The sequence below is a fragment of the Pleurodeles waltl genome, chromosome 8 (assembly GCF_031143425.1).
Source record: "Pleurodeles waltl isolate 20211129_DDA chromosome 8, aPleWal1.hap1.20221129, whole genome shotgun sequence".
Taxonomy (NCBI): domain Eukaryota; kingdom Metazoa; phylum Chordata; class Amphibia; order Caudata; family Salamandridae; genus Pleurodeles; species Pleurodeles waltl.
In genome coordinates, this window is record NC_090447.1 from 1,158,367,713 (window position 1) to 1,158,386,593 (window position 18,881).

General features: G+C 42.4%; 1 protein-coding gene across 2 annotated transcripts in view; it reads left to right on the top strand.

Annotated features, from left to right (window-relative positions):
* Positions 1-4,009: 4,009 nt before the first annotated feature.
* ESD (esterase D) overlaps positions 4,010-18,881 on the top strand; it is a 108,558-nt gene continuing 93,686 nt past the window's right edge. The window contains exons 1-2 of one of the 2 annotated variants that reach the window (XM_069205388.1): positions 4,010-4,071; positions 12,006-12,081. In XM_069205388.1, coding sequence (XP_069061489.1) covers positions 12,014-12,081 — 68 coding nt within the window. In that variant the 5' untranslated portion in view covers positions 4,010-4,071; positions 12,006-12,013. Of the gene's footprint in view, positions 4,072-4,670; positions 4,852-12,005; positions 12,082-18,881 lie in introns of those variants that run through there. The other variant, XM_069205387.1, reaches the window with a different exon arrangement.

Genomic DNA, 18,881 nt, shown 5'->3' on the forward strand with positions numbered 1-18,881 from the left:
ACTTACTCCTTTTGTCCTCACTAGCACACACAAGCTGGCAAGCAGTGTGTCTGTGCTGAGTGAGAGGTCTCCAGGGTGGCATAAGACATGCTGCAGCCCTTAGAGACCTTCCTTGGCATCAGGGCCCTTGGTACTAGTAGTACCAGTTACAAGGGACTTATCTGGATGCCAGGGTCTGTCAATTGTGGATACAAAAGTACAGGTTAGGGAAAGAACACTGGTGCTGGGGCCTGGTTAGCAGGCCTCAGCACACTTTCAATTGTAAACATAGCATCAGCAAAGGCAAAAAGTCAGGGGGCAACCATGCCAAGGAGGCATTTCCTTACAGTCCTCTTCTGTCAGGATCCTTCTTTGGGTTCTTCCTGTCTTGGTTGAGTCTTGCATAATCCTTTTCAAAGTCCTCCTGTTGGTTTGGGGGAAAACCAGGTAATCACCTCTACCCTTCTGGTTGCTGGCACTCACCTCTTGGGGTTCCTAGTTCCTCCAGCTCCCTTCTACTGATTCCACTTCCTTGGGTGGGGGAATGCCTTTCACATTTAACTTTTTTAGTATATGGTTTGGCCCTCCCCTAGGGTCCTCACTGTTTACCTATTCTTTTGCCAATGGTTATTGTTTTCTATGCTCTTTACTGATTTGTAATGTGTGTCTAATAGTGTGTTTCCTTACCTCCAGTTGGGGGATTGCCTATTTAATATTCTAGTATTTGTGTTACTATAATAAAGTGCATTTATTTTTGTAACACTGTGTGGTTATTTCATGAGTGATAGTGCTATGTGACTGTAGTGGTATCGCATAAGCTTTGCCTGTCTCCTAGATAAGTCTTGGCTGCTCATCCTACACTTCACTAATAGGGAAAACCTGGACCTGATATGAGGTGATAGTACCAGAAGTGCCCACCACACACCAGGCCAGCTTCCTACACTGACCTACTGGAAAAGCTCTACTAGCTATGCAAACTCACCTCCAACTATGCCCCTAACATACCTTTGAGAGGTTTACTCACCTATCTAGGTGCCTCACAGCGACTAGGTTGATCTCATGGAAGGCATTACGACAGTAGGACTCCTGTTTATGGAGGGGTTGGTTGCTTATGTCACACAAAAAATAAACACAGGGGGCACGGTAGATACTTAGTTAAATGGCTTTAAAGAGGAATAAACACACATAAACATGTCCCCAGATCTCCAGCGAACAAAATGGCAGAATGGACTGGCTCATGCGCTGCATGATAGGGAATGATGCTCTGTTCTGGAATACCCATTTAAGATCTCATGTATTTCCTGATTAAAACTCATACAATTATTGATTATACACTGGGCATATCATACAAAATTGAAACATTACATTTTCCCTGCCACTTCCCCAACATGCCCCAAATGTCACGCAGATGCTGCAGATCTCTTACATATGCTGTGGGCCTGTCGAGTACTAGCTGCCTACTGTGAGGATATACGTGACACACCATCCAATGACGGGAGCAGCCCACTGGGATAACATTGTGGAACATTGTCTTCTGGGTCTGTATCCCAGACCCTAGAGTTTTAAAGTCACAACCAGGTTCGTAGATCTGGAGCTTCTCTTGGGAAAGCAACAAATAACTAGATGTTGGAAATCTCCAAGGGCGTTGTTGGTCTTAGGCTGGAAGAGGAGGTCATACGCTGTGGCACAAGGGGAAGAGCTACACCCTCTGCAGGGAAGAATACTAAAGTCTCCGTAAGAGGCCTATAGCCTTGAGTTGGGCTGGCTTATTCGAAGCCTTTAAAGCTTAAACAGACCCATAGTAACTTTCATTGCACCTGTTGCATAGTGCATGATCAAAGCAAAAACACAGGTTACCCTCCTCTATTCCTTACTTTCATATCCGTATGATGTAAGAGTACTCCCAGTGGATATCCATACACAAAGGGAGCTACTCTATTAGGCCTTGTATACTTGTAGAGACCTGGATCAGAGATAACAGAGGTTTGGGTAGCGGGAGGGGTCAGAATCATTGGGGCTATTTTTTCTTGTTTATTCTTTATTTGTTGTGGCAGCACTAGCACATATGGAAATGAGTAAATTAGATACCGTTGACCATTCAACTATTGTAAGAATGCCTATAAAAAAATACATTTACTGTCTGTCGGTTGGTTTGTATAACTAACTGTTACTGTGTGGCCATGTGAAAATGATAGGTACCGTACAATGCTTAGTGAAATGCAATAAACTATGTGTTGAAAAATAATCTTCAACCCAGAACCTACATCACACCATACTGTTAGTACACAAATCATACCAAAAGCATGCCAATGGGTAGGACCGGGAACCGTGTAGTCCCAATGCGGACTTTGTTGCTTCCCCAGTTGGACATGTCAATAATACATTTGAGGTCAGGTTCAAAGAATCAGTACTGAGGCATTTTCAATAAAAATGACAGACACACATTGTTGTTTATATTTTTATATAAGGAATAAGAAAAATACATGAAATATGCCATCATCAAGTTTGCAGCTAAGCTTACAATTCAAGAGTTAAAAGAACTCATTAAAGTGCCTTATGAAATCCAGAATAGATTTGCCTTCTAAAGGTGGGAGTTAAAAGCGGTTCTGGGTACAGCGAAATCAATGTCCTTTTATAGGAATTCAGACAAAGATTTTGATACATTGTACATAAGTACATGGTTCTCAGGATATGCAACAATGAGGAGCAAGCAAGAGGAAGCATTTTACTACAGAATATGTTGAAGAATTCCCTCATAGTGTTAGATTGAATTCAGTTTCTCACAATGTATTCAGCCACACTAGTTAATACATGTTATACTAGTAACCAGAGACAAAATGTCCTAGGTTAAGCATAGCGCTGGGGAAACGTCTCTAGGGTAATAATTTGTTAGAGTAAAATTGCACTTCTTAAAAATATGAATACTAAATATCATGTGATATGCTATGACAGTGATTCAAGATGGAGGACAGGATAAACACAAATTCATGTTAGCATAAACCCAGTTCCTAATGCATTTAAGTGAGGAAAAGGAAAACAAACTCACAATACCTTTGGGAACTACACTGGCTCCCAATGCACAAAGACACACACATTCAAGGCACTACACAACGCAGATCCCAACAACTTGAACAGTTGCATCCCCTTCTACCAACCAACACAACACCTCCACTCCACAGGACTCCTACTCACAAACATATGTGGGATCCATTGTTTTTTTTAATCTTGTGCATAATTTGTGAGATCTCAAGCTTTTACTAATTTAGGGCAATGTTGTTCTATTGATCATCATAAATGTGACATTGTGGTATACCATGCGACCACTGCAGCTGCTATTATTTTACAGTAACGAAGAACATTTAGGCTTGTTGCAAATGACTGAGATTTTCCCAGCTGCACTGGATATAAATGTACTTTCCCAAGGACAGCCCTACTGCCCAAGACTAGAATAACATTCTATGCAATGAGTCACTGGTGCAAGTAAAGTGTAGTGAACACTCAAATTCGATGTAACAGAATGATTAGAGACTCTCCAAATGTATTCTGTAGCAAACGTTTATTTTTGGTTGCTGCTTATCGGTGAAAAGCCTGTGAACCATGCACTCATGAACCTAATGTATGAAAACCTTAATCTTGAATTTCATTAAAAAGTGTAACTTCTCCATGTGAGGAGCAGACCCTTCCCATACCCCATGGGGCAAATCTATGCTGTTTTACCAATTTACCTTCTGCCTCAATGTCCTGTTGATCTTTATGCTCATTCAACTTCATAACTGATGGCCAAGCTTGCGCATTCCTGTAACTGATATTCTTTAAATAACAGCTTAAACTTTAATCCTTGATGAATTAGATTAAGCTAAATGAGAGAAGGATCCAGTGAGGAGAAGCAAAGTCCAATAGTGACTACACCGCTCCTGGTCCGGTTTTTGATGTGCACTGGAGTGGTAAAACTGGTTTAGGGTTGCGTGTTGACACGTCCCACGCATAGGCAGAACCAGTTCAGGAGAACAAGCTTCCCTTGCATCACTCCTAAAGCGTGAAATGGCCCCTCACTTCACATAAGAGCCACGTCCTGTCTTCTTGAATTCCAAAGTAAGTGAAAGACCTGACTATTCAATTAACCAATCTGCCATAGGTAAGGCTAGGCACAACACACCTGCTCAGTGCCAGGATACCCTTGCGGGTGAAAGAGTGCTCTAACTTTTCAAACTCTCCCTCTTTCCCGTTGCCCCGGGGCAGAACTTTTCTGCTTCTATGTTTAGGGCATTATATTTATTTATATATATATATATATATATATATATATATATATATATATATATATATATATATATATATACACTCTGCAATCACAGGAAGGTCAAGACAAATGAATACAAGAAACGTGCCAGTGTATTTAAAATCTCTTCGACATGCATTAAATGGAAAGTGTTTTTTTTTTTTTTTTCTGTGGGGTTCACAGTGCACCTCTTTTTTTTAGAACGAGCCTCTTTGCTGATTGCGGATGGTCAGCTTACAGTCTGTATCTTTTTCCACCTGTGCCACGGCATCTTCTCCCAGTTCGCCTTTTCGACCACGGTTTATCTCTGAGATCTTCCCATTGCTTATCCTTCCAGCTTCGCCGGGCGACCGCGTCACAATGCGGCGCTGATGAGAGTCCTGTTCCGCCTCGATCCGCCGTAGTCAGTTCCCCTGGGCAGACAGCCATGGCGGCCGAAAGGGACAGCCAATCCGTGCAGTTGATTGGCGCCTTGCTGCGGAGGGAGGCGGCCCTAGCTGGGAGGAAGGGGCTGGTCATGGGAAGAGGCGGGCAGGTCCGCCTGCTTACTCCTAACTTCTCACGGTGTGCATGCGACAGGACTGAGCCCGCAGGTAGGTGATCGTATGCAGCGGCTGGAGTAGGGCTAGTGACACTGACATGATGGGCTGGTCTCCAAGGCGCTGTATCATGGGGAAGGGTAAAGGGGAACCCCGGGAGAGGGCGAATAAACTGTCAGAAGGTTGGTCACAGGCTGTGCCCATACTCCTCCCAGCCCTCCAGCCTCGTAGTCTGCCCTGAAAGGAGGGCGAGTGGTGTAGGAAGTTATTTTGGGCCGGGGCGGAGGGCGGGAGCCTGATGTTAATTCATGCTAAATGGTGGGTCTGGGAATGCACATAACAAATTGAGGTTGCTGATTAAACTAGCATATAGGTTTGTGTTAATAGCAGTATTGGAAATTAAACAAAAAAAAATGTACCGGAATTCCATAAATTGACAGTCAAGGTGTGGTAGAAGAACGGGAATTGCATTGCATTGTCAACAAGGACAAATGTGACGTCTGATCTAATTGAATTGATCACAAAGGCTGCATTTAATAATATCTTACGGTGGTAAGGCACCTGCTGCACGCCTTATGTGCCAATCAATTTTCAGGCGATAAGAACGGAAATAACTCTGATGGTTAATGTACTTGCTGGAGAGCTCTGTGATTTGTTAAGTCGCAGTTCTGACTAATAAAATAGCATAGTGTCATTGTGCATGCTGCAAAGCACAGCATTTATCATGAAGATAACGGTTTTGTATTTCACGTAGATAGTGCAACAGGTTACTGCTTTTGTCAGAGATACATGTATAATACATGAGATTCTATAGTCCCTGTATAAACAGCAGTCCTTGATTTCTTTATAATCGGCGACTTGTTACACACCAAGTCTCCGATTATAAAGAAAAGACATAGGATGTCACCTATTAGAAGGTTATTACAGTCGAATTCTGAGATCACAATGCCTTCTGCCAGCAGCCGAGGTGAAATGCAGGTCAGGTCACGGAGCAACTGTTTAAAGCAACACATTGCTTTTCTTTCTTCTCTATTTTAATAGCTTACAATGACAAGCAACAATGAGAATGTTTATTTTTTGCACTCCTTAGATAGAGAAAAGCTAGAATCTTTCTTCGTTTCTACACATTCCGAGCTGCTGCAGCTTTTTATTTTTTACTTACTAGTATTGCATTGCTTCAAATATCTGTTTGCAACAAATCTCTAACAGGTGTTTAATTTTGGACTACAGGTTTTATTTTTATTCTTGTTGTCTGCAAACATGCTTGCTCTTTCATATGAAAGATATATGCAGCAAAGTTTTTGGTGGTTTGTGTGAAAGGTGATGGTGTGACCATGTATTATATGGGATAAAGTATCCCCTGGCGTATATGGATATTGCAAGTCACCTTGGAGTTCCATAACCTTATAAAGGAACTCTTTGGTAACTGGCAGTATCCGTATAATTTACTACAGGGATACTTTATCCCTTGTACTTGCAGTTTATAAGTTATAATCCTAGCATAACACACTGCAGGAGCTGCATGGATTTTTTATGGCATAAGTTTTTAGAAACTTTATTTTTACTCAGTCTTGTTATTCTAAGTCTGATTATAAGGGTTCCTTTGAGTACTTAATGGTTACTACTGTAATTGCTTATACCTACAAGTACATGTGACGTTTTTTCAGTGCATGCCTTTTTTGTACGTACAGGGGTTGAACTAAGTGAAAATCATGCCTTCAAATCAGAGTTTGTCTTAAGTACTTGTCGGTATGAATAGTAGTATTATTAAACTTTATTGTTCAATTACTTAAAATCATTAAAGATGCCTTTAAAAAACGGCTCATAAAATTTCAAATGCAGGTTAAAATGCTAAGAGGATAAACACATTTAAGACATTTAACTTATTAAAAAGATTGTCTGCAGCAGTCTTGCTCAAAATCCATAGAGAAATCGACCTGTGTTTGTACTTGAGGAGATTTTGGCCCAATAACGTATGTCATTACAAAATATTATAAAAGCTTCTCATCAAATTCTGATTAAAGTGCGAGGAAAATATACACATTTAAAACCCTTGACTTGTTAAAAGGATTGTGTACAACAAATGAAGCCGAAGGCCATAAGCAAGTGGACCTACGTTTATGCCAAGGGAGGTTTTGAGCTAATGACGGATGTCAGAACCTGCTCAACCCTAAAATGTACTTCACAGTTCAAGAGATCATTCTCTGCTCTGCTGAATTGAGGCAGTACAAAATTGCTTGCCTGCAGGTATGCGCCCCCAGTTGATTCCAGACTGGGCGCATCCATTTTCTGCATATGGCCAGGGTGGCTTTGCAAATATAAAACATGGGGATCGTGGTTTCCGAGGCAAACAGCAAGACTGCATAAGTGGGAAGGCCTGTCATTTTTGGCCCTCAGCCGGGGACTTTCATGCTTAGTTACCAGTAAAATCCCCAAGCGGTATATCGGGTATTTCCTCTTTATTCTATAGTTTAAGACTTTTCCCAAGTACAATTGTGAGTGCAAGGTATTATAACTATTTAATATTAGCCAAGCATGAGAGTGTTTCTCAAGGGATGACTTGGTCTTCTAAGGAGGAGTTTCATTTTGTAACTTTTTTGACTGTTAATTGAAAGATGTTGCGTTTAACTGCTGATGATCATAAGACCCCTAGGCCTAATAAATCAATTGAGTCATCAAGATAATCTCGAGCTGGTGAACATGACTTCTTTGTAATCTCCTTCTGTACATGTTGGTTTATGGTATTGTCCGCTGCGTTTTTCAGTTTGTGGCAGAAATCGCCGAAAGCTGCACATCTAGCATGCGTCTGCTTGGTTAACCCAAACTCCAACCTTAGATGGCGAAGTAGATCGAGGGTGGGGGAGGAGTGTAAAGATGTGCCTGTGTATACGTGCAATGGTTGCATCCAGTACCTTGGAGTTTCTTCCTTGAAGGGCCATGCTGCCGTAGGCCAGAAGCGGAACCTCCTTTGCTCTGGCTACTTTTAGCAACAGGGAGAGCGAGTGCTTGTTCAGTTTCTCTGATAAAAATAGGAGCCCTGTAGCCAAAGCAATCCCCTTCTTTCTGATTTCATCCTTATGTAATCGAAAGGAGCCATTATTGTCAAACATTAGGCCAAGGTACTTGTAGCTTGCTGTTTCTTCTAGTTTACTCCCTGCTAGGCTCCAGGTTGCTTTTTCTTTAAGATATCTCCCACCAAAGGTCATTATTTTAGACTTTTTATAGTTTATTAGCAGAACGTCAATTGATGGCAGTCTGACTGCCTGTTTCTCTCCATTTCATTGGCATCTAATTGTTTGGCTCCAGACATCTCCCAGTCAGGATCGGACTCCATCAAAAGGAAGGGTGATGGTTCTTCAATTGTGGCTTTGTATTGAGTCCAACTGGAAGTGAAAATATGAACATCCCCCCCCCAACACACACACTTCTCAGAGGTTGCTGCTGCAATGGAAAACAGACATTGTGCAGGTGCTGCTGAATCTGTCCTGCTGTTGGCAAATTACTCGGGGACAAACTTAGCATATGTCAGTGGGGCCAGCCCAGATACTGCTTAATGACAGAACCTGTGTCCACGATCAGGCTGGATCCCCCCTTTCTTTCTTTCCTGGTTAGTGGAGAAATCACTCTGTCAAGTACCCGAATGAGTAGATAGGTTATGGTAGACTTCATAATTTGGAAAGTTATATAGAGTGGACATTAGCACAAAAAGCCCTTGTGAATAATATTCAGTAGTTTTGCCCCAAGCTATTTTATTTCCCAGATGAAAGCCTACATTAAGGCTAATATTCATATGAGTGTGTATGCTTATATATATTTCCATTGAGTCTCTCCAAAGCTAAAACTGCGTTGCGGGGGTAGACCTCCCACTGACTGGCAACAGGACTGAGCAGACACAGGTTAGAGGCATGCACACTGTCTGAGTGCGTATGCTCAGACAGCCTTTACTTATAATCTGATACTTCGCAAGAGTGTCAGGTTGTGTGGTAGTGTGTTACAGGGGTGTAGGGTCGACACACTATTTCCCTTATTCACAACAACAAATAATAAAGTTTCCCAGAGTTGTCATTCGAGTGTCTTTTTCAGCAGGTATAATCTCACAACCTTTGAGTTGGTCAAGGGTTTGGCGTTATGCTGTAGTGATCTCTTACTCCCTGAGGACACACCTCAATCTCTTGGTGTAGGCTGAGGTTCTCTTGAAGTGTTCCTGACATCCAGTGAGATGATGAGAGGTGATGCGCTGGTCAACAGGGTTGGGATGCCCAACTCTTTCAACTCGCCTAGAGCTGGTTTGTGCATGCTCTCTCCATGAGTCTTTTCAGCTAGATTTTCCTCATCACTGCTTGAAGCAAGATATGGTGATGTGGGGAACACGTTTTTCATGCTAATATGCTCTGACCATGGTGCTTTATCTATTGACACTAGCCACAGCTCACTCTCAAACTGCATTTTGAACTTGTCATGTTGAAGCTTTCAGAGCTGGTTTCTGCTGTGATTCAACATGCACATCAAGGGCGGCCACTGACCTCTTCATAATCGTACATCTGCCAATGATTAAAAGATTCTGAAACAGCTTGAAAATCTACCTCATCACCATAATGCAGCAAGACTGACCACTTGACCCCCACCAGCCGTGGACTTGAAGTAATTGATCTGCCCTGCAACCTATATGTGCCATCGCTGTGAGGCCATGGCTGGCTCTGGCAGCTCACTGAGTGGTGGGAGCAGGTTGGTGGTGCCACCCACCTAGTGAACTGGATGGTTCTGCGTTTGCTCCTTAGTGAACAGGCGCAGTTAAGGCCCTGGTGCAGAGGCATCTGCAGGCATGGCATCCTCTCTCTGGCATTGTCACCCATTTTGCAGCACTTATTGGATTGCGTTTAGGCTGGTGACATACCTGGGACCCACTGTGGTGAGCTGGGGAGAGGAGCTAGTCGTGGCTCAGAAGAAAGTCCTTGAATTAGAAGTGAAAGGCCCTTGTGTACTCATCACACAATAAAATGGAAAAAGTCAGCAGTTTTTCAGTATCCCCTCTGTGCTTTTAAACAGAGGTATGCAATGTCCATGGACTTGACTGAGCGCGTCATGAGGCTGCACCTGACATCAGGGTGTCTGGATGCATGATAATAGGGTGACTTGGGTACCAGGTGGCCCACTGCACATGCTGTGACAAGACTTGGCCTGTGGGGAAAATTTGAACTATCTGCAAGATGGACACACTGGGGCTGAAAGTTTAGCAGATTCCTTATTTCTTCTTTAAAGCCCCTTGGGAAACATGTTTTGTGCTACAGCCACACTAGAATAATACAAATGTTTAGAAAAACTGCCAGTGAGGCTACAAGTCTAAAACTGTGACTGTTTATCTTAAGGACACTGCAACATAAAGAAATAACCTTGAAATATATGAGATTTGCTGACACCTCCCTCATAGAGTTTCCATTGTGGTTGAGTGCAGCCTTAACCATAATGATGGAAGAGGTTTACGAAAAGCCCTGACTATCTGCAGCACCATACTTGTATACCAACGTGTATAAACCTTTGTGTACAATTGCATCAGAGCCCTTAAGTTTTCATATGTGAAGACTTTGTTACACTACTTTATATATACCTACTCCTCAGGTTATGGCCACATGCGTAAATGCAAGTGGCTACTGTTGTTGTAGGACCTGCACCCGGCTTTGTGTGGTCCGATTATGAAGTTTTTGTTTCCCATTCACAATAGAGTTAATAGGCAGATATGTCAGTCACCTAAAAGCCTACGGGTCTGTAGAACTAAGATTATGTTGGTGGCAGGTAACAGATAGAGATCATGGAGATCTTCTTCCTGGATTGCTCCCTTGTGTTTGGCACTGCCCCAACTTCGAAAATCAAAACATTAGTTATCTTCTTAATTACAGACTTCTCCATTGAACCTCAAATAAAGTAGGTGGTCAGAAATACCAACTTCCTATTAAGCTAACATTTATGGAAACCAGCCATAGCATGGATCTGACCAAGGCTCTGCCATCGGTAGGTTGTATTATTTCAACATAGTATGCCCAAAAAAGCAGTAAAATTGTCCGGCGTGAGCCTTAACCTGCAAAGTTAGTAGCACAATCTATCATGTACAATTCCACAAAAGTTCAGATGAATTGAGAAGGGGGCTAATCACAAGTTAGCCAAGGAATGAAACTGGTCCCCAATCGGAGACAGAGGGCAGCACCTAACCAGCTCCTTTTCAGGAGAACTGAAAACTGACCTCTTCAGAGGCTCAGTCGCATAAGATGATATCCATTAGCACCTACAAATTCTAAAAGAAAATTATTCAGTACCCACTTTTACCAAAAGGCAACAGCATTGAGCCAACAAATGGAAGAATATGTTGCTCGGATGTCGCACCTTCCTAGATCAGACCACCCGTTGCTTGTGGTGAAGATACAAACTGGCCAAACATGAGTCGGCATGCAGTCATTAACAAAGGCATATCAGGGTCCACCTCAAAATTGTACTGAACTCTAATGGCTGATGGAAAACAATATGATGACTTCGCTTGCCACCATATTGCTAACTTACACATTTACCTGTTACCAATCCTTGGTAACAGTTCTTCAGTTCTTGAATCACTAGCATTGATTTGTTAATACGATCTATGTAAAGGTATACCTCTGGGACATTATTGACCATATGCCATTGTTAACACCTGTAACAGACACTCAGAATTGGCCATATGTTTACATAGATGTCCTATGCAAACCCCCTGAACTAATTATATAAATTCAGTTATCCATCTGTATTGCACCATGTTCAGAGCAGTCTGCAATGAAATGCACACTCGGAAACCTTCTGCTGTAATCAGAATCTACAAGGAATGAAATGTTGACTGGATGGTGAAATTAAGAGGGATTGAAATGTGTAAGAGTCCTTTGCATCTGTTTACCTGGAAGTTGGATGGTGGCCTTTGGTGGTTGTTTGCATATTACTTCTGTCATACTGTGTCCAAAATAACTGCAACAGAATTTTTTTTTAACTGCACACTAATGAAATACCCTGATCAGCTTCCACACTATTGCCAAAGTTCACATGGGAAGAAACATACATAGGTTTTTAAAGGCTAATATTTGGTTGTTGCTTTTATCTTATAATAATATTTATGTAACTCATTGATTCATTCCAGTACTTCCTAGGTATAACACCAATATATTTAAATATTTTACATTCCATTTTCCCTGCAGATAAAATAATGACGCTGAAACAGATTTCTAGCAACAAGTGCTGTGAAGGATTGCAGAAGGTGATCGAACATGACAGGTACTTTTATTTGAACCTTTACACGCATATTAAACTTGTCCTCTGCTTTTACCTAGTGCACGGGGCTCTCACTGTCCTGTTTTTTCTCCGGAAGCCGAGTGAGGTAGATGTGGTTTAGGTGTGGGGAGTGGTGATTTTCCTTTTTTAGCTGTATGAAGAGATTTTGAATTGATGTTGTGATCATGGATAGTGGCTCCTCCTAATCGTATGAATGCCAGTTAGTCAATTTCTTAAGGTCTTGAACTTGAGAAGACTTCTCAGTGATATTTGGCTGCCGGATGTGGTTTTCCACTTCTGTTTGCTATCCCAGAGCTGTTATCTCTGTGCTATCTTCAGATGTGTGCACTGCTTTAGTGTTTGATTCACTCTTGGGCCTCTGTAACTTGAGGAGCTTTGAAGTTCCTTTCAAAAGTTAGTAACTCTCAAAAGTTAGTGACTCTCAAAGAATAACTCTCTGAAGGCAATGTCCAGAATTCCGCAAATGTCTCTGAATTGCTTGTATATTGTCTTTTGTTTATGGGCTGATATACATTCTTTGAATATTTCATGTCACTGAAGCATTAGTGACCAGGTAATCACAAAGGCAGCAGGGCAATAGCTTTTCTGAGGCCATAGATTACCTAGCGAGCTCAGTTGTCGTCCATAGTAAAATGTGAGTACAATCCAGATCCGTTCTCATCCTTTAGATTCTAAGATTTGTTTTTCCCCTGAAAGAAACAATACTAAGGAGTATAAATCAAATAATGCAATGTCAGCAGCAGGTCCTAGTCGTGCTAGTAACATCTTTCAAACCCCCTTTTTCCTTGTTTGATAAAGAGTCACGCGCGGCTGTCAGTGTTGCTGCTGAACTCTGAGGTGCAGATTTGCATCAGCTTGAAGCATCGACCTTGCACCTGGTGAAGTCACTATTTGCACGTAATAATTTATCACAACTGAATTATGGCGCCATCCATGGTCTCACTAAACAGACAGTGGGAGATATTGTTGCGTCTTCCGATTACACTTCTCCCACACAGGCAACATCAGTGCTAGCAAACATCTGGTACCTGCTGTACCACTGTCTGCTACCTCACAAAATTAAATGTTGTTTCATGCCAGGCCTTGCTTCTTTCTTATAGCCGCAGTTCGGCTAGCTTGGCCTGTCGCCAGTGGTGTGTGTCATCAGATCAGGCAGCAGAAAGCAGTATGATGGCCACCGGTTGCTTGCCAGCCCCGATATTGCTTATGAGGGAAAAGTGCCCTTACAAGATGCAACGAGGTCTCTCACAGTCTCTTTAGTGAGATACCGGATGTCGTCCCTATTGAGTTGATACATTATTACAAGCAGGTACTTGCTTAAATACATTATTACCAGCATGTAATAATTTATTATAGGCGAGTAGGGGCATTATTTTCTCCTTACACAAAGGTGGTGTAATAAGAGAATAAATAGGAGTTTATGCAGCTATTGCTGTCTCCATTTGAAAGCAGTAGGTGTGCCTGTGATGTGCTGTCTTGCTTTAGAAAGTAAGGTAGTTGGTTAAGGTTTGAGCAGAGTACAGGAGGGAAGGTAAAGAGCTCGCCCTGTCGATTTGAGGATGTGGTATTCCAGCAGTCAGAATAGTAGTTTAAAACTGAATTGACGAAGCCACATAGTTGGTTCTTGCATAGAACATCCATGCAGAGGCAAGTAACGTATGGGGGCTGATGCATACTTTTAAACATTCATGTACACTCAGATTAACGTGCATAATCGCATTCATACTCAACAACATCGGTACAGGTAATGATGCACAGAGGCATACATGCACAGCAGTATACTTACACAGAAGCAACACACCAGTGCATGTTAAGACACACAGCGAAAGAGGGCAACATTCATGTATGCATGCACAAACAAAGGCAATAAATACATCAATGGATTCATGGTGCAGATGGATATACTCATTACTTGTCGAGTGGAGGTGTACATCTTGAAGCGGATGCATAAAATTAACAATTATTTGTTGATTATGTTTGCAATTTGATTTGTTTTATTTTTGTTACTTTGAAGGGACATAATGTTTTCATCATGTTGCTATGTCCATACGGTTAGTGTTGCAGCGGCGGTTACGAACTTGCTAGAAAGTGTCCCCTGCTGTTACTGGAGGAAGGGGTACATTCTGCATCTCAACTACAAGTAACTTTTTGATGTCTGTGTTGCTGCAAAGTTATCAAGGAGTTGAAACATTCAATACGTTCTTTTCAGTGTGTCAGAGAAGATCTTACATTCAGAGTAAAAAAAAAAGTGAATTACTGTATTATCATTAAAAAACAGGCCTCTGACTTACTGGGCCTTGGAAAAGCAAACACAAACGTTATGCCATGCATGCTGTGAAATGCAAATAAGCAATTGCAGCAAATGTCTGATCTCATCATGGGATCACTGCAGTTCCTTGAAACATTTCAATATTTGACAGTGATCCAAATGCTTTCAATAATTAACATATTCCTAGTAGCACATTTACCTTTTCGGATTTTATGAGTTCAGCTGTGACCTTTTTACAGTTTTTTCTTTTTTTCTTTTAAGGATCTTGATTGCTGGTTAGTCATTGGGCACGTCTAGCCAAAAACATGAACCACACTTCCATCCTAGTCCTGGCACTCTCCAAAGAACCCTCCAACCACAAGATAAACCTTCTACTATCATTCATTCATTGCAACATTATCCAGATCTGCAATCTGACTTGTGATAGGTGTCAACAGTCACTTGATTCAGCATTCTGTACACACTCACTGTGTGTGAGGAACCCACAGTTTTGACACCCCGAAATTTCACTCAACAGAATGCCCACGATTTGATGAATCGGATGCCCTGTTAAAACTCAGTTTCACTAAGCAATGTGTCCCCAACATAAGGCACCTCCCATCACACGAAAAATATTAAAAACACAGTTAATTGAGTAAAGGGAGCTCTTAGTAACTGAATTCTAGCTGAGCAGAACAGTTTAAAGGATTTATTACACAAAATCAAAAGTGCAGTTCCAGGTAATTGCTATGAAAGCTTTTAGCGAATACAACATTCCAGAGAAGTGCAGAATCAAAAATATTCAGTGTCCCAAGTGGGCAGCAAAATAAGAAGAGAAATGGGATCCCTAGCATCATCTAAGTCTTCAGGAAAGTCATCTGTCTCACCACCAAAACCAATGTTTTTTTTTTAACATTACTTTTGCATATGAAATTAGTAAAACTGCACAATCGCTGTGGTGCCAGCAAATGTATCTTTCCATTAGTAAATCAGAGTGCAGAAATATTAAACGTCATATTGACTTAGCACCTAAACAGTATCTCACTACTTGAATAATTATTCTGTCAACGTCTGTGCTAATGCATCAACAGATGGTAGAACAAACTAGAAACATAAACAACAGCAAACTATTACGAGTGGATAAGGTACAGTGAGCTTACGGAAGTTCCTTGCAATGTAGTTAGTTTTGTGACTGAACTAGGAAAAGTTAATCGAAAACTGCATGAATAATGGCAATGGAAATAAAATGACCTAATTCTCTTTGAGTGTCTACTGCAGAAATAATAAACAGTGAGATGTGCAGGAAGAGGACAAGGGTAGCATCCGTTTTGAAAATCATGGCTGCTAGGCCCAAACTGAGGCCTAATTAACAAAGGCCATAAAACACACTTCTACAGGTCATAGGAAATTTGTTTCAAAAGCAAGCATATTAAATCAATATATACATGTGTAAATCCTCATTCTTTGTCGGGACCAGAGGCGAGGATTATGCTGATCTTTTCATTTCATTTTCACACCAGTAAACTTCAACAAATCAAATATCAAAACTACATCTCCCATGGTTCTCAGGCCCGTTAGCCCAGGGGGTCTGTTTGGCAACCCATTTATAAGAGAACAGGGGAAGTCTGTCTCCACTTTCACCTCCTTGGACAGTGCTCAGGGTTCCATGAAAAATATTGTTCACCCCTGCATTTTTATTGGTGTTGGTCATGGTAGGGGGCACTCAACTGGCTGCTTCTTAACACAAGCACCCTTCAGAGGTCCAACAGCATGACGGCTCCATTGCCAGGACCAGTCTCCAGAAGGAGAGTTCTTTCCCTCCAAAAGAGAACAGAGGCCGATCCACGCTTCATTCAGAGGCCAAACCTACGAAGGCCAGTCAGGTGAGTGTGGTTTCCCCTTCCGGAGTGAAGGTGGGAGGCAGGCTATTGTTATACAGTCACAACTGGGAAAAGCTAACTGGAGAAGCATTGGTTCTTCAGACAGTTCGGAGTTTTCATATCGAGTTTTATGGTACCCTGGTTCAAGCTTGCAGGCCCAGGCCTCTATCATTTTCAGGCGCCCAATGCGCACTCAGACCAGGAGGTGGAAGACCTGCTATGCAAGGAGGCTATAGTCCAATCTTCTTCCCACTCTCAAGGTTTTTTAGACAATATCTTTCTGGTGGAAAAAGATGGGGGTTATCGGCCGGTAATAAACTTTCTGGAGTTCAACGGTTGGTTGATCTACAACCATTTCACAATGGAAGGCATCTACATCTTGCGTGATCTGCTGCAACTGGGGGACTGTGTGGTTCGCCACATTGACCTCAAGCATACGTACCTTACCGTTCCCATCTTCGCACCTCATCTCGGGTTCCTCTAGTTTCAATGGCGGGATCAGGTTTTCGAGTGTCAAACTCTTCCTTTCGGGCTCTGTTTGGTGCCATGGTGTTTTACCAAGCTCCTCAAGCCTGCGATGGAGGCGCTTAGAGCTCAGGGCTTCTGCCTGATTATCTACTTAGGTGATTTGCTCTTGATTAATCCATGCCCAACCCAACTGAAAGAACAGTTGAACTTAACAATCCATCTATTGTAAGGCACAGTTTTCAAAATAAACTGAAATCCTTTTTGATCCTGTTCAGAGAAACAGTGTTTTTAGGGTTTGTCATCAACTCCAAGGACCAAACCCCTCAGCCTTCCCTTGAGGAAGATATTGAAGATTCGGAGAGAACTGAGACTTACCCTTGCTTGCCTATCAGCATCGCTAAGTCGGGTGGTTCAGGTAGTCAGTTTATTCTCCTCATTCATTCAGGCGATTTGTATTTTTTTCCAGTCCCCTTCATTACAGGGCCCTGCAATGGTTAAACTCCTTTCATTCCCACAAGGGCCTTAGGTATTCAGATTAGGTTCTGCTTACGGGGGAAGTTCAGGAGGAGATGAGATGGTGGCTTGCTCATATGGAAGCCTGGAATGGCAGAGCCATCTTCGGGTCATATCCAAATATGGTCATAGAGTCCGATGCGAACAAGCTAGGCTAGGGAGCTTGATGTGGTGACTCTTCCATAGGACTAAAATGGTCTGCAGCAGAATAGTTCATGGAATTAATGGCAGGATCAATTGCGGTCGAGTGCTGAACCAAGGATAAAGTGAACTGCTGTGTGCTCTTAAAGCTGGACAACAGGTCGGTAGTCCACTATGTCAGTCATTTGGTGGGTCCCAGAATGAAGATGCTAGCAGATCTCGCCGAGGAATTCTGTGAATTGTGCGCAGGTCGCAATATATCGGTAACCGTGGAATATCTTCCAGGGGTGCCAACACAGTGGCAGATCGGTGTTCTAGGGATTGGTCAGATATGAGCTTGTGGCAGTTGGATCAGAGAGTCTTTTGTCAGCTAAGCAAATGATGGGGATTGTTTACAGTAGACCTTTTTGTGTCCTGATTGGGTCACCAGGTATAACGTTTCTTCAGCTGGAAGCCAGATTCTCTGGCAACAGCGCTGGATGTGTTTTTACAGGATTGGTCACGGGAGAAAGGGTGTGCCTTTCCTCCTTTTGCAATGATCATGAGATTATCGACTCAAATGAGACGCCAGAGGGTCAGTCTTGTTCTAATAACACATTATTGGAGGTTATAAGTTTGGTTTCCAGTTCCTTTGGAACATTTTTGGGATTTTCCAATCAGTCTACCCCACACTCCAAATCTCCTTCGAGATCCAATGGGGAACACTCACCCGCTAGTCCTGCAAGGCCAACTACCTCTTATGGCATGGAGGATTACCCAGAGAGATGAAGAATCCTGGGATTTTCGTAAGAAGCTGAAAGACTATTGGCTGCAGCCTGGACAGACAGTACTACCAAACGTTACCGGTCAGCATGAATGTGATGGGTGCAATGGTGTGTTCAATCACATTGCGACTCCTGGGGTCTGATATTGTCCAAGTATTGCATTTTTTAGGTTGCCTGGCCTCGTAGGGCATGACCTATTGGACGGTGAATACCTTCTGCTCGGCCGTCTTGGCAGGTCATGTTCCAATTCGAGGATTCCAGGTTGGAGAACACCCTTTGGTTCATAAGTTCATGAGGGGCATACGCCTCTCTTTACCTCCAGAACCAGGGTATTCGGTCTTACGGTACGTGAATCAAATCTCAGTTTTTTTCCAGTCCTGGCCTCGAGTTCTTTCCCGGAAGCAGTTCTCTGGAAAATTAGCCATGCAGTTATGTCTGGTTTTCTGTCGTAGAGCGTGTGATGTAAGAGCTCTTGACCTGACAGGTCAAGTGTTCACCCCGATGGGGCAACGTTCCATATTTCCTACCGGATTAGTCCTATTCCAAGGTTATTTCCTATCCACCTTTGGATAAATCTCCAAAATTATGTGTACTTCAATGTTTGAAAGCTTCCGAAAACATGACAGAGGAATTAAGGCCTCCCGGGGAACATCAGCTGTCGATTGCCCTCCAAAAACCATTCAAAGCGGAGTCATCCCCCACTATTGCAAGGTGGATTAAATGGGTTTTGCGAGAGGCTGGCATCGATGTCTTACAGTTTGGCGCACA